This window comes from Micromys minutus, assembly GCF_963924665.1.
Source record: "Micromys minutus genome assembly, chromosome: 18".
NCBI classification, from domain to species: domain Eukaryota; kingdom Metazoa; phylum Chordata; class Mammalia; order Rodentia; family Muridae; genus Micromys; species Micromys minutus.
In genome coordinates, this window is record NC_137953.1 from 19,285,255 (window position 1) to 19,301,401 (window position 16,147).

Here is a 16,147-nt window from a genome sequence, read left to right on the forward strand (position 1 = left end):
CATAGTACTTATGCTGTTGTCTTTTTATATTTAAATAGCTTTGCCATTGAGTTTAATAGTTTTATATTATTCATAGTATCTTTTTTTAGTTTAGAATTTCAATAAAGCTATTTATATTCAGGCATACTATAAAAATTACTTGGGAGCTGGAGAGATGATGGCTCAGTGTTTAAGAACACCGACTGGTCTTCCAGAGGTCCTGAGTTCAATTCCTAGTAATCACATGTTGGCTCAAAACCATCTGTAATGCAATCTGATGCCCTCTTCTGGTGTGTCTGAAGACAGCAACAGTGCACTCATATACATTGAATAAATACTTTACAAAAACAAAAACAGAAATTACAGAAAGCACCATTAACATATTTCCACACCATATACACAAAATAGATGATTTGTTGGTGTTGATTGAATTTTGCCATAAAAAGCAAGCCAAATATACTTATACCTCATCTCAATACTTATATTCAGAATCTCCTCTTGGCTCATTACTAAGATGAAACAAAACAGAATATTTTCCTGATATCACTATATGAAAATATAAGTATGTCTTAGCCTATTTTTCAAGGCAGATGGTATCTTTACAAGTAAATGCCCCAGTCAAACCAACAATAGTAACATCTGTTCATAGGATGAAAACTTCAGAACCAGTGCAGAGCCTTTATTAATTTTCAGTTGTCAAGTAGATCACATGGTAGAGAAAAAAAATCATATCCATAGCTGTTGTTTGCATAATAATCAATGTTATAAAATCCTAGGTTTGGAAAGGTAGAAAATATCCCACATTGTGATCACTTGGTACATACTGATGCTTCTCAATAGTTTTGTAATCATAGCTGATCACTTAAAACAATAACAAAGTTATGGTGTCAATTGAAGCCATACATGCAGCTGGTCTCTATTAAATGTTTTGAAAATAGAACATCTTTGAAGTGGGAACATCTATGAAAATCTGAGCTGATGCCAAACAAACTCACACCTCACAGGAGTCAGATCCAAGACCTCCTATTGTTTAATAATATTAAAGCAGTTGTTTTAAGACTCCATGGAACATTTTACTAATGTGTTATTGAATCAAACCTGTTTGTACTTCATTATCTAAGTAGGCCAAGTAAATACAAAAGGATAATTGTTTAAAATTGATGCAAATCACCCAAATCTTCTTTAGTTTATTAAAATAAATACATCATTTGAATATAGGATTGGATGGTGAATTCCCATCCTAAGCAGTAGTTTTGTTTTTTTTTTTTTCCTATCATACAATTAAGAAAGCTAAGTTTAATTTTATTTTTAGAAAGAAAGAACACAGTGGGACTCTGTAAAGAACATTTTAATAGTCAGATTTTGATGTGACAAATATGCGGGGAAGAGGGCGCATCTTTCTATCTCCTTTTATAGCAAAACAATGACACAGTATTTTCTCAGAGCCCTGAGTCGAGTTTGGGAAGGACCTATACTATCAGTTTGTTGTCATCTTGTTCTGTTTTTGTTTATGGTTTTATAGATATAGTGAATTTCATACCATGCACCTCAATCCCACTCATGTCCTAGGCTGTCCATATTTTCCATGTGACCTTGATCTCACAGCCTCATCTCCCCCAAACAACAAAACTCTATCACTATAGAGGCTGTGGTGCATTACCATGTGCCATACAGTATGTCCTTTTGTCTAAAAGCTTTGATTTGTAAATATTCATGTGTCCACTTCATGGCCTCTAGTTTGAGCAGGGAAGAGCTGCTTCTGCTTCTTATCTGCAGAGCTTGCTGCCCTAAACTGTGTCATGTGCGTTGCTGACCTGTTGTGAGAGAGACCAAGAGCTGACCCACTACTCATCTGGGCAAAGTGGGAGAGCCAGTAGGCAGACCAATCAGTTTTTATTCAGACCCACATCCAGAGCTCTGGGTTGGCTCACCCCAACATTTATACCATCTATAAACTGCCGAAGTGTTTGAAGGGGCTGGTTCTACAGACTCAAAGCTACAGCATCTCCATGATATAGGGTAAGAACAGGGTATCAGGGAAGAGTCCGGCTGAAGACTGGTATTAACAGTATAAGAAATAGATATATTTAATTGGATACTAATATTGTCAACTCAGATTACCAAATGTCTATTTTTATCAAAGTGCCTATAAAATAATATCTAATATCTGCACATTGGTAAATAAATATTTTTGTTATGATTGCCAAAATGGACATGGCATTCTTATGTAAATATCACAGATTCAAAATAAATATAAAGAGGTAAAAATGAAAACAGAATTTTATCTGTAAGTATTATTCATGTTGGAGTGAGCATGTCCTCTGAGTTGATTGTCATCCAAATTCAGACCCTAAGAACTGTACACTTTTAAGCCTGAGTCATTACCATAACATTTAGCAGCCTCCCTAAGACACTGCAGATTTACATTGGCCAAATACAGAGTAAGCTTTAGTACAAACTCATGAATGCCCTGTGAAAATTCCTGTCCTATTCACATATACTGGAATAGAAAATACTTATTTTCTAGAACATTCATTTATTCATTTGCTTAATGTATGCTTGCTTTGCCATATATATATATATATATATATATATATATATATATATATATATATATTATATATTATATATATTATATATATATATGTCAATTAAACTGGAAAGTTATTTGGGAAAGATAATTTCAAATAGAATAATATGATGGCTCAATTTTTCAATGACACCCATTTCAAAACATTCCAGATATGAGTTTACCAGTGATATTTGGATACAGAAAGGCACATTGTCCTGAAGATTACTTGACTGAGAGGACAGATAGGAGAGATAAAACATAGACCCTGTATTAGTCACTTCTAAAACTACATGTTACTTACTTTAAAACAAAAAAAACTGTGCTCCATTGTTAGATGTGAGGGATAAAGGGTTTTACCTTCCTATTTACATATTGTCATGACATTAAAGGAATTCCAGAATTCCAAAAAATGAAGGCTTTGGCAGTGTTCACTGTACCAGGTAACATTTCACTTAAGTTTTTTCTCAGTTGAAAGATAGTGTGCTAAAAGCATTTTCCGGGCAGGAACAGATTTTGTATTGGCAATCAGAGGAAAGTGTCAGATGCTTTTTAGAGCATGAATAAGCACACCGAACAGCAAATTTGGATGAGGTGAGCCACATAGCACACAGTACTGTTAGATGATTGTTTTTAATGCACACATGCAAAATAAATGCATACCCTTACTCATCAGAGCTGACAGCAACCTCTTACAAGAGGTTGGAAATTGTTACAGAAAACATACACAAGTAAATCTTCAGCACAATTTATAGCAGCAGCTGATAGCAGTAATTAAAGGAAAAGCATATTTTCTCATGAATAACATTCTGAAAAGTGTCCACTGAAATTTAATCTTAAGCGAATGAGTTAATGGAGATTTTATTTCTTATGCAGGATTCATCTTTCCAACTCCAAAAAGCAAGACAGTAATGAGTTCACCCAAGGAGAACATGAATCCTATGAAACAGTACAAAGCCATAGAATTTCTTAGACTCAAATTAATGCTCAAAACCATTTCTGAGAGAAATGTTATCAAACTGATTGAAAAGGCACAGGGGAAAAAACTGAAACTATGTATCAGGGATAAAACGATAGGTGATCAAATAACACAGCAAGTTCTGCTATTTCAGTCTTTTCAGAACAGCTTCAAACAAGAGAATAAAGCTCAGAAAGACTGAGGAAGGGCAGAAAACATAAGCAAGAGGAGGAGAAGGCGGACAGAGGAGGGGGAAAGAAAGAGAGGGGGGGAGAGTTTGTGTGTGTGGTGGGTGTGGTGTGTGTGTGTGTGTGTGTGTGTGTGTGTTTGTGTTGAGAGAGAGAGAGAGAAATAGAGTGAGAGGGAGGGAGGGAGGAAGAGAGGGAGGGAAGGAGGGAGGGAGGAGGGAAAGAGGGAGGCAGATAGGCACAGAGACACACAGAGATAGTCAAAGAAACAGAGAAACAAACTGACAAGAAAATAAATGCACACAGAGAAACAGAGACAGAGAAACAGAAAAAGAATGAGCTATTACAATGGCTGACAGAATGTTTTTCTACTACAGAGCAAATGTCACTTCCTTAATGGCTCAAGTCCGGGTCCAACCTGAAAACATGAACAGCAAAACCTGTCTTCTTAAGGCAGAAGTGAACCTAAGGAAAAGGATAAGTTAATCAGCATCTGAGTAATCAGCTCCCCAACTCCAGTACTCCCAATTGAGTGCTTTTACTAAGTAAGCTTTCAATTCACTTAAATATGTTGCAAGTTGTAGCTTTGACAGCATGCTGGGTACTGAATGAGATATCTCCACCTGCACAGAGCAGTTTCCTCTCTGAAAAGTTAGGCAAATTTCACACCCCAGTCCACCTTCTGCCAACATAACTGCTAATCAAGAAATGTCTTCCCAGCTTGGAATTCTTTTGCCAATTAGAAGTACCTTCAGCCTTTCACCTTTTATGTTTTCAAAGAATCCAGAAATAAGAATAATTAGTGAGTGCATATCAGACTGAAAGTTCTTTTCTGCTAAGGAAATATCTATTAATCAGTTTCACCCCTCAAGGATGCAAGTTAAATTTTGGAAATTAGCAACCACATTCAGTGCTATGGGATGGTACCATACTCAACTCTGGAGTTTCAAGGGTTCACATCTGAAAGGAGTGAAAATGACAGTAAGTGAAATGATTGGGGAGGGGGAGATTTCCCAGGTCAATAAAATTGCATTAAAATTCTAATAGCCTACGTTTTCATAGAAAATAGAAAATGTTTTCATGTTTCTTATATAGCATGAAATCAGGCAGTCATTTTCTATATGTTCCCCTTTTGCACAATGAATGATATAAAGCCCAAAGTCTTTATTGAACATCAGTTATATAGAAACACGATGTCAAGAAATATGTTATGGAATTCAACACAGATTGTGTCCTGAAGGTACGCCCTGTTGATTTTATTGGGAGCTCAGAGCAGCATCTTGAACAGTACTTTCTTCATAAACATAAAGTTCCCGATATCAAGTACTGATTTATAGACAATATCAGTTGTTGGTTGCTAATGGAATGGAGTGAGCATAGATAACATGGAATAAGATAACAAAGGACATGGAATTAAAATCAAATATGACATTGTGATGACATCCTAGTCACAGCTAATTTCTTCCCAACCATTGCTGACCAAAGAGTGTTCTTTTATAGTGCTCACCACACAAGTACAGAAACACAAAGCCAGAAATCTACTGCTTCGGACATGAGCATTGACTGGTTCAGCTGTGTCTTCTTCGGTGCTGGTGCTGTGCTTAAACGGTATACTCGACTTTGATGTGGCTTCCAGTCTCACGATTTAAGTGGGGACATTACTTTTGACAGTTTTGAACAACCCTCCTTTGCCCCTGGGACAACCAAAACAATAATGCTACAGATAAATCAATATAGCCATGTTTTTACCACCTACTGTAGTTTCTTTTAACAACAAACAAAAGGTAAGATTAGACTACATTTTAAAGATGTTGTTTAATTTAACATCCTCATGGAAATCTCAGAAGCACAGAGAAGCTAAGAATGGAGGATGTGAGAGCTTATTGCAAAGGAGAATTTCTTACTTTTAGTCATTTTTAGAAATGATAGGTTAGCATGATTTAGTAAATTAAGAACCGAAATCAATATGGGGTACACAGCTTCTAAGGAAGGAAGAAAGAAAGGATGTGAGGCTTATATATATGTGTGTGTGTTATGTATATATATATATATGTATATATGTACATATATATATATATATGCTTTTAAAATCCTCAAAGTCACTATAAGGTGGCCTATATTGAACAATTCTGGAACAAACCTCACCTTACAAAATTTATTTTGAGATAACTGAATATAGTGGAGTGGATTGCCTATTGTGATTGCTATAAAACAGAAATGTCTCTACCCTGTAAGTCCTATTTCCCTGAGGACAGATAAACCTGTAAATGCTAATTACCCAAGGACCAGTAAACCTGCAATTCTCAGCCACTTACCAAAGGACAGATAACTTTCTGTAATGCCAGGATCCATTGTTATATGAGAAGAAGCCACATGCTTTGACTTCTGTAAACAAGATTGTTTGCCCTAACTGCATAGCGTGTGCATTAACACCTGTAGAGTAAGTAGGCAGGAAGTACACAGGAGGAAGTATATCAAGATGTGTGTTTGCCCACAATGAGAAAAAGGCAGGAAGCATGAAAGTCTTGCCTTTATAAACAACAGACTAATGCAATCAGCAGCCATTTCCTGGGAATCCCAGATATGGATCTGGCCATTGTCCAGTGTCCTGGTCAATAGTTAATGAAGCTTGCTTCAAATATGTCTCAACTTGTGGTAATGTTCGCATTCTGTCCTATGGTAGGCTTCAAAGTTCAATCTACAAAGGCTTTGCTGTTACGAAGCTTACAGTCTAATGAAGAAAAAAATGGTAATATGAACACTGGTAGTAAATGTTCGGCTTATATAATATTATAAATATGTATCCACTAGGTAAAGTTTGAAAGGTAATTCGGTTAGCCATGAGAAAATTTTCAGTCACTTTTTAAAATATCCTTTAGTTTTTGTTTTTTTAAGGGATATCTGATACTTTTTTTCTCTTTCTGAGTAAATTTGAAATGGCTATTTCACTTAGCGTGGACTTATATTTTAAGGATTGATTTAAGTTTGACTAGAGACCTTCAACATGGCTTATGTCATGGCAACTCACAGAGTTTACATTATGCCAAAATGTGTCCTCATGGGATCCAGTTCTCTATGGCTCCAGAAGTTAAATCTTACAAAAATATATTAAAATATTTTGGAGTTGACAATATTTGTCTTAGTTAGCCTCACTTATATGTTCAATGGGATATTGTCTAAACTCCTGTTTCATTTTGTACCATGTGAATGGTACACTCAAAGTTGGTGTGACTTCTACCCTCATGATCTAGGTGGGGAAAATACATCTAAGATATATTCTACAATCTTCCCCACCCCTCTGTGCTAAAGGCTTTGGAGAAGGAGATTAAAACACATACACACACACACACACACACACACACACACACACACACACACACACACTGTATGCAAATTAAATGCCATATCAGTAGTTCTTGTTTTTATTTTTATTACGAGATAATAAATCCCTGCTGTTGACACCGCTAAAGAACTGGTATTGTTGGAAATGCTGGCAATGTAGTTGGGTTGGGCATGCTCTACTATGCTGAGAAGACAGTGGGAGCTGATATTTACAACAGCATAGAATAAGACCCTTCTGAAAAAAAAAAAATCCAACTAGTTATTGGTTACAGCTCAATGCCAGAGCTCTTCTGGCATACTGTCACCAAACCTCGACAATATTGCACATGCCAAGAAGTGCATGCTGATAGGAGCCGGATATAGCTGTCTCCTGAGATGCTCTGTCAGAGCCTGACCAATACAGAGACAGATGCTCACAGCCAACCACAGGACTGAGCATGGGGCCCACAACAGAGCAGAGAAAGCACTGAAGGAGCTGAAGAGGTTTACAACTAACTCATAGGAAGAACAACAATATCAACCAATCATATCTCCCAGAGCTCCCAGGGACTAAATCACCAACCTAAGAGTACGCATGAAGGGACCATGGATCCAGCTGCACATGTAGCAGAGAATGGCCTTGTCTGGCATCAATAGGAGGAGAGACCCTTGGTCTTGTGAAGGCTTGATGTCCCAGTGTAGGGGAATAACAGGGCAGGGAGGCAGAAGGGAGTAGGTGGGTGGGGGAGCACCCTCAAAGAGGCAGGTGGTGGGAAGATGAAATAGGGAGCTTGGGGGGAGGACTTGGAAAGGAGATAACATTGGAGATGTAAATAAAAGAAAAAAAAAAGATGGCAGGGATCCTGCAGTTTAGAAAACCAGTGTTCCATGCCTTCATCTACTGCCTATCACCAGGCAATGGCCATTTTATTATTATCTCAGCAATGAGTCTGCCGCAGGCAGGTAGGCCAGGCAATGCAATTAGATTCCAGTTGAAATGCAGTCAGATAGACACACTAATTGCTAGGCTTCTCAGCTGCTTATACCCTATATGGAAGAAAACCCATTTATGTTGTCAAGCACAGTAGTCACTTCAAATATAAAGTGTGTCCTGATAGGATCCAGTACTCCATGGCTCCAGAAGTCAAAGCCTACAAAAATATATTAGAATATTTTGGAGTTCATATAAAGCTGTTCTTTTAAAGTTTGTCTCTTTGTTCGCTTCCTATCATGTCTCCTCTCCTCCCCTGCCCCCCTGCTTCTTCTCTGTCTCCCTATCTTTCCACCTTGCCTCTTTTCCAAGTCTCTCCTCCCCTCCCATCGCTTCCCCTTTCCCCTCTTCTCCTCTCCTCCCTTCTCTTCTGTTTTTTCTCTCCTCCCCTTCTTTCTCCACATCTTGCCTTCTCTTCTTTTTCTCTCCTCCCTTTCAGTTTCCAATATAAAATTCAATTCCTAAAGCAGGCTGGCCTGCTAGGTTAATGAACTTCTTTCGTAGCTTCATAATGTTTACAAGACCATCTTTTTATCTGGAGAAAGAACAACAAGAATAGGAGGAGCTGGGCTATTTATGACCATCCTGAGGTTTACAACAAAATGCAGACCTTAGGCTCTGTTAACAAAGTTAGTCTGTTCTGAAATTGAGTTTCTCCAAAAACTCTGAGATAGCTTGCGGTGCACAGAGCTAAGGGCAAGTGGGTTGGTCAAGCTGTAAATTGCCTCCCAGTATTCCATAGCTTGTAAAGCAAGTGTAGCTATGGGGTGTACTATGGAAGATTCCCCTTCCTGGACCTCAGGTGCCCTGGGCTTCAAGCCCTGCTGCTAGTTTAGCTAGGCTCCCCACAAGCTGGCATTGGGCGCATCACCGCTGCCATCTGCTTCCTCTGTAAGCCTAGTGTGAGAAGGACTGGCATATTGGATCTTTTAGATTATGCAGCCTCAGCAGTATTCCTTTGTTCTACAAGCTCCCATTCAGCACAGCTAGTGAGATTGCCATGCCAATAATGAAGGATTATATCATATAGTTACTGGGATCATTAACTCATTATATCATGAGTTACTGGGATCCTAAATTTCTTTCACTTCCATATTTCCTCATGGTACGCTGTATGAAACCTGCTAGTTCAGACTCTCTGTTTTTCCTATGATAGACGTCTCAAGCATGGGAAAATATACAATAACAATCATTGTAATCATTACATCATTGTCACTGGGGGAAAGGGCATTAGATATTTTTTGAGACAGTGTGTTGCTAGAAAGCATGGATAACCCTAGGTGTTATAATCCTCCCACCTCAGACTTCTAACTAAAGAGATTGACAAAGGTACCACCCCATTAGGCATCGATCAATCTGGAGATATCTTGAATGCTAGACAAACATTGATCAACTGAGCTAGACATCCCTGCCCCAAACACACCAACAGCAAGCACTAGTAAAAACTTGTATTTCTTTTCATCCATATTATGTCCTGGACTGTTATATATGACAGGAGTGGGAACTAGCCTGACCCTAAAATCATTTACAAGAAGACTAGCTGCTGTGTACTCTGTGCACAAGACAGTGTCTAAAATACCAACTAACCCTCCAAACAAAACAAAATCCACAAATACATATAGTTTTACTATTAATTGCTGAAGAAACTGTAGATATTCTCACAATGGACGGTTGCCTTAGATTTCTTATCTGGAAAGAGTAGCCAAACACTGAATTTGCTGAATAGGCATGTGGTAAAGATGAAGTATTCAAACACATAAAACACAAAACAGTGTCCAGATATTAAAAAATTGACTGCCAATTTATATTCTGTCAACTACTTTGTGCTATTTAGAGTTGTCTCATTCTTGCTGACATTAGTTGTATGCTCTTTTCTTTCCTCTTTCTCCTTGCTGTATTTTTCTCTCTCTTCTCCCTCTCTCATTGCCAGACACACACATACAACACACACACACACACACACACACACACACACACACACACACACACACACACACACAGAGTGATGATTTGTATATGCTTGGCCCAGGGAGTGGCACTATTAGGAGATGTGGCCCTGTTGGAGTAGGTGTATCACTGTGTGTGCTTTAAAACCCCCATCTCTTTGGAAATCACCCTTCCACTAGCAGCCTTCAGGTGAAGATACAGAACTCTCAGCTCTGCCTGTACCAGGCCTGCCTAGACTGTGCCACACTCCTACCTTGATAATAACAAACTCACCCTCTGAACCTGTAAGCCAGCCCTAATTAAAGGCTTTCCTTTATAAGACTTGTCTTGGCCATGGTGTCTGTTCACAGCACTAAAATCCTAACTAAGACACACACAGACACACACACACACACACACACACACACACACACACACACACACATACAAACACAACTGATCCTTTTTCCTTCCTTATTCACTTAGCATTAATACTCTTAAGCATACTGACCATCAGATGGCACGTTCAAACATCACAAATTAGCATTCATATTAACTCTATGAGTTAAATGCTAGCTGGAAGTGAATCACACTCTCAAAACAATCATTTCCCAACAAACATAATTTAAAAGTAACTTGGGGAGTGACCATTAAGTTGAACATGAAGTAAAAGAGAAACTATCTACTTAATTGAGATGGACTCATGTTTGAATAGCATTCCTTTTCCTTCTTACCCGGAAAATAACAGTGCTGCTGATCCCATTTTATAGGATTGTTTTGAGGGTCATTCAAGACCTTATACAGTAATGTACAGTGTTGTCTTATTTAAGAACACACACACACACACACACACACACACACACACACACACACACATATATATATATATATATATATATATATGCTCAGAAAATGTGTTTATAGGACCGCTTTTGGTAATGAGCAAAATGAAAACCCCTTCATGGAAGTTCCACAGACAGTGGAGTATCCACCCAGTCATTATTTGTGTCAATCAACAAGAATGATGTTTTCTCACTTTGTCATAGCTGAATGTCACACAAGTAATGTTTAGCAGGAAAAAAAATGCAGGGAAACAGGATGAACTGCATGCTCCCATTCATTCCCAGCCTAAACACAGGGGCAGTGAATACACTGTTATAAGTCAGCATGCCTGAGGTGGTTATCATCATGGGTGCAACAGGAAGAGGAAGGTGGGTATACTAGGTAGGTTCAGCTCATCATCTAGATGCTGGCCATATGGAAACCCATTGAGCTTAAATTCATTTTTTTTTTTTTTTTTTTTTTTTTTGCTGCTCTATTTACACATATGTCATTTAGGAAATATAGAGCAGCAGCCTATTAATGTAACCCTCTTAAACTTTCCTGCTATGGATATCTTTTGATAAAATTATCATCAAATGTTCTTTTAAAGACGCAATTATAATAGATTGATTTTTAAAGTTTTAATTTAACGTCTCCAAATAATCTCCTTGTGGAAAACTGAGTTATTTAAACAGTTTTTAAATAAATATCACAAACATTTGAGTGAAGAGTCTTTTTATGCCTAGAAATTTTTTCTTTACATTTATTGGACAAATTACCTTCATTTGTTTCTTAACCTTCCCTGGGGCTTATTTCTAGAAAGGTGCTTATGTATTTGAAGAAAGAACTATTCCTTTTTATTATTTGGAACATCAAAATTCTTCCATGACTTAGATATAATACAATAAAATGAAAACTATCTTATAAAGTAGGTTTAAGGAATAAGTGTTATTATCTTTATTGTAGAGGAAAAGAACTTTCTGTAATAGTAGCATCTATGTCTGAAATTCTAACAAAGAGAAATCCAAATTGAAAATGATATCCATTGTCACATACATAATGTCTTCCTGCTTCTATAGTATTGAATTTTTTTAGACAAGGTCTCAATAAGTTCTTTCAGAATGGCTTCATCTGCACTATGTAAGTTTATTTCAACTTCATAGACATTGTCCTGCCTAAGACTTACCAATACTGGGATTATTAATATGGACCATGACACCTGAGTCTTAATATTTCTAATGAAACTAAAAATGAAAGACCTTTGGTCAAAACATCATACCTTATGTTCTTTCTACAAAGATTTTTTCTCACAAAGTAATCAGCGAAGCATTATTCCTCTATAAGGAATTGATCTAGAAATATTATCCTGGTCCATGCATAAATCAAGCCACATGACGGCCCCATTCATTTCAAGGACACTTACAGACACGCCTAGACAACAGTTTTTTAGGATCCGACAGCAGGTAGATTTGCTCAGCTGCATAAAACTGCAATCTCTGCTACAGCTTTGAAGCTCCGGAATCAGAGGTGGAGTGTAAACTGCAGACATTTATGTGTCCGAAACTTCAAAGGAAGTATGACTAACTCAATGACACACAATTGCTTCAGGGACGGGGGCAGGGGGGAAGCAGAAAATGCAATTTATATGCCTATTATTTTCCCATAGCAATTAAATGACAATGGTAAGTGAACATATTTTTTCTAAAATTCATTTTATAAGAAACATACTTTTCAGTTAGAAGGTTCCTGAACACTTGTATAATTCCCTGCCAGCATTGATCAAACCACAGCATTGGAGCTGGAAGCCTTGCTGGTCTCCAAGTTCAAGGCATCACCCATTTTTCTCTCCCAGTCTTAGATGTTTACTGCTTTTCTGCCCTGGTCCTTATCTTTCCTTCCCCCATTGTTCCTATCATTCCAATCCATTGAACCCTTTCTAACTGCATTTGTCTTGCTATTCATCACAGAGTAAGTGTTTTTACAAATACTTCTCTTTAATTATTATTACATATGTAACTATTATATATTAATATATACTACTAATAATATTATCAAAATAGTCTTGTTATATATTATAATGTACAATATTAGCATTACTGATATAAATTAGTATATATTATGATACATATGAGTATACAGGATAATATATTAACATTATTAAATTATTATTATTATTATTATTATTATTATTATTATTATTATTATTATTATTATTATTGAGGCAGAGTCTAACTATGTAGCCATGGCTGAGCTAGAACACCACAGGATCTGCTTGCCTTTTCCTCCTATTTACTAGGATTAAAGGCATGAACTACCATGCTGGCAAAAAATAATTTTTAAGGTCATTTTTATTTATATAAGTTTAAGCCTTTAGAAATCTTAAAAATTGTGCCATTTTGAAATATCTAACTGAAGAAGAACCATCATATCCCCCAGTACTATTAAGATGTCCAGTCTGGAGAGGTACATAAGACAGCTACTGTAAGAGAGAAAGAAGGCCACCAGAGAATCTTTGAACTAAATGGCTAAATGTGAAATGCAGAGGAAGCAGCACTTCTGGAGAAGCTGGGAATGAGACAAGAAGAAGAGCGATGGTCCCCTATGTTTCCCCATCTATAGACTCTGAGTAGTAAATGTCCTGAGCATGCTAGCCCCTTTCAGTTCATTATTTACACAGAGCTTCTCTTAATATATACTCCACTGAAATCAACCCCCCATATCTTCATTTCGCTTCATTTCCTCATTGTCAATTAAGGAGGCATGTTTGTGAATTTGTTGTCTGTCATGCTACAATGTAATAGAAAAGAAAAAATCTAGACATTACTATTTTTGAACCTTTCCTGGTTTTCAGACCTCTCCACTGCTACCTGTTGGAAGTTTACTATGATATATTGTTATTGTTATTATTAATTATTGTTATTATTAATTATTGTTATTATTATACTCTTAATATATTGAAATCAACATTTTTATATCATTGATAAACTAAATGGAGTCTTAAAATATTTAAAAAATTGTAGAATGTGACCATATAATAAATCTCAGATAAACTTAATCTGTCTGTTCTATGATATCTCCTTGTGAATTTCTACCCACAATATCAAATCCAAATCAACCTTGTTAATAAAATCTCTGATCACCCTACAGAGAAACACCAGTGCTATCTCAAGTTTTATTCATTACTCCAGTTTATATTTTATGCCTCAACTCAGTCACTGACAAATTTCTAGAAGACTCTGCACTTTTTAAATGCTGCTGTTTGCAAATACGAAGTGTCTTTGATTGGCAGCTGATTTATCACGTATATAGTCTTAAATGCAACGTTAGAAGAAGAATGAGACAATGTGAGTTCTACCTGGGATTAACCTGTGATGGTTCCTTTCTTGGTGGCATTGTTGCAAACCAGAAGAAATGTTTTTAACGTAGGGCCTAACTGCAGAAAATATTTCATGATAACTTTTAGTACAGATTTTTTTTATGCAACTTTGGAGATCACAGAGGGTTATTTCTTTTTGGAAGCTATACTTTATCCCAAGCTGATTTCTTGTTCTTCCTGCTTCCTGACCATCATATAATGAGCAGATTTACTCAGACACCTTCTCCCAACCATGATGCTCAAAATCCCCTGTGGCCTAGAGCTCATGGAACAACACCTCTGAAACCAGCAGACAAACATACCTCACTTGCTCTAAGGTCTTATTCTGGAATATTTTCTCACAGATATGAGCAAATCATGAAACAGAAAGTGGACTATAAAATATATCTCTTTTTCTTGCACAAAAGTAAATTAGTCATTTGCTAATTCAACTCAAGACAAAAGTTCTCTCTTTTCCTTAAATTCACATTGCAAAATCCATATTAAAATCCAAGTGGTAGTAATTGTGTGGTGTTTAATGGTTTGTATTCAGTTTCAAAATTCCAGTGTCAAAGGATACCTTCTACATTGAAATATTTTGCAGAATTTCAGGAGTCAATGGAGTAGAAAAATGAGGGAATGAAATTCATCAGTTGAAGCCCACAACTCTAAAAGGAGTATGAGAAAGTATCTAATGAAATGAGTGATTTTTTATCATTAAATGAAATTAAACACTTAAGTACGGCGAAAAAAAGGCAAGGATCTTTTACAAGGTGATCACAAACATTTTAGAGTACAGCAAGGCTGTCTGATTCATTGTCTTCTCACTGGTTCTTTTACTAAGATTTCTGTGTCTAGCTAAAGTAGCAGATATAACTCACATTTTGTAAAAATGACATCACACCACCTTGTGTAACCATTCTTTTGCAGAATCTCAATTAGTCTTCCCTGTATGTCTTAGTACAGCTTCCTTAAGCAGAAATGAAGCTGTGGTGTGTTTTGTGGAATCAGTTGACTTTGGCAATCAGAGCCTCATCCTAGTAAATCTTTTCTCAGACTCACAATTTTAGCTAGCAGTAACGACATCAACAGCACAAAGGGCTTAGCTGCACGAGTGTGAATCCATTCTCAAGTATGCTAGATTCATTCAGGTCAACAGCGCTTTGCAAACTCCTAAGGTTTCTGAAACTTGTCCTGGCCATGTGCCTAAATATATACAAGTACAAAGAGTCTTAGCAATGAGCTGGCCATTATGGGGTAAATGAGATGAGCAAGCAATTCACTCTGCCTCCTTCATTAGTGTTAATGAGAGTTGTGCAGCTAACCCTCTCTCTTTATTTAGTCTTCATATCCTCAATGGAGTCCATCCCAAAGTATTTGCATGTGTACTTTGCCCCACTCAGGCTAAACTTACCTCGCTTATGAAGGATTTGGCTGTGGCTGGATTCATAACAAGAATGGCTCTTCTAAGAGTGTCCCGATAGCGATTCAACTCCTCTATCCTCATGGTGTCAAAGAGCGTGGTGATCATTTTATTGATGTTGTTTTCCACCTTTTGAAGGGCAACATCCATTCCCTGCTGGGACACTTTGTCCAGAAATTCTTGTATGCCGCGGATATCTAGGAATAATACAACACAGAACAAACAAAAAGCCTATTTTACTTCTGAGCAGTTTACATGACATGATTTCTCAGATTTACTTATGATTTGGCTTAATTAATGCCTTTAAACCATTAAATTATTCCAAAGGGATTTATTTCCCTCCATTTATTATACTAAAGTAATTAAATAATAGGGAAAGTTGGTACACATGATAAAGAGGGAAGGAAAACAAGTTCATTTCTAAAAAGCAGGGCTACCTTCTTCAGCACTGAAGAAGAAGAAACTGAAACAGTCTAGACTAATTCCTTCTGTTAAAGCTTTAATACTGGATCTCTGGGTTTTCATGGTGAAAATGAGGTCTATCTATTATTCAATTTCAGCCTATCTCAGGAATGATTTTAACGTTACCTCTTCAGACAGGAAGTGTTGCAGTAG

General features: G+C 37.0%; 1 protein-coding gene across 3 annotated transcripts in view; it reads right to left on the bottom strand.

Moving 5' to 3' along the window:
• Window positions 1–16,147, bottom strand: part of GRID2 (glutamate ionotropic receptor delta type subunit 2) — a gene marked incomplete at both ends in the record, with an annotated part of 1,350,985 nt that overhangs the window by 685,073 nt on the left and 649,765 nt on the right. For all 3 annotated transcript variants that reach the window (XM_080932483.1, XM_080932484.1, XM_080932482.1), the window contains one exon: window positions 15,524–15,729. In XM_080932483.1, coding sequence (XP_080788609.1) covers window positions 15,524–15,729 — 206 coding nt within the window. The remainder of the gene's footprint in view (window positions 1–15,523; window positions 15,730–16,147) is intronic.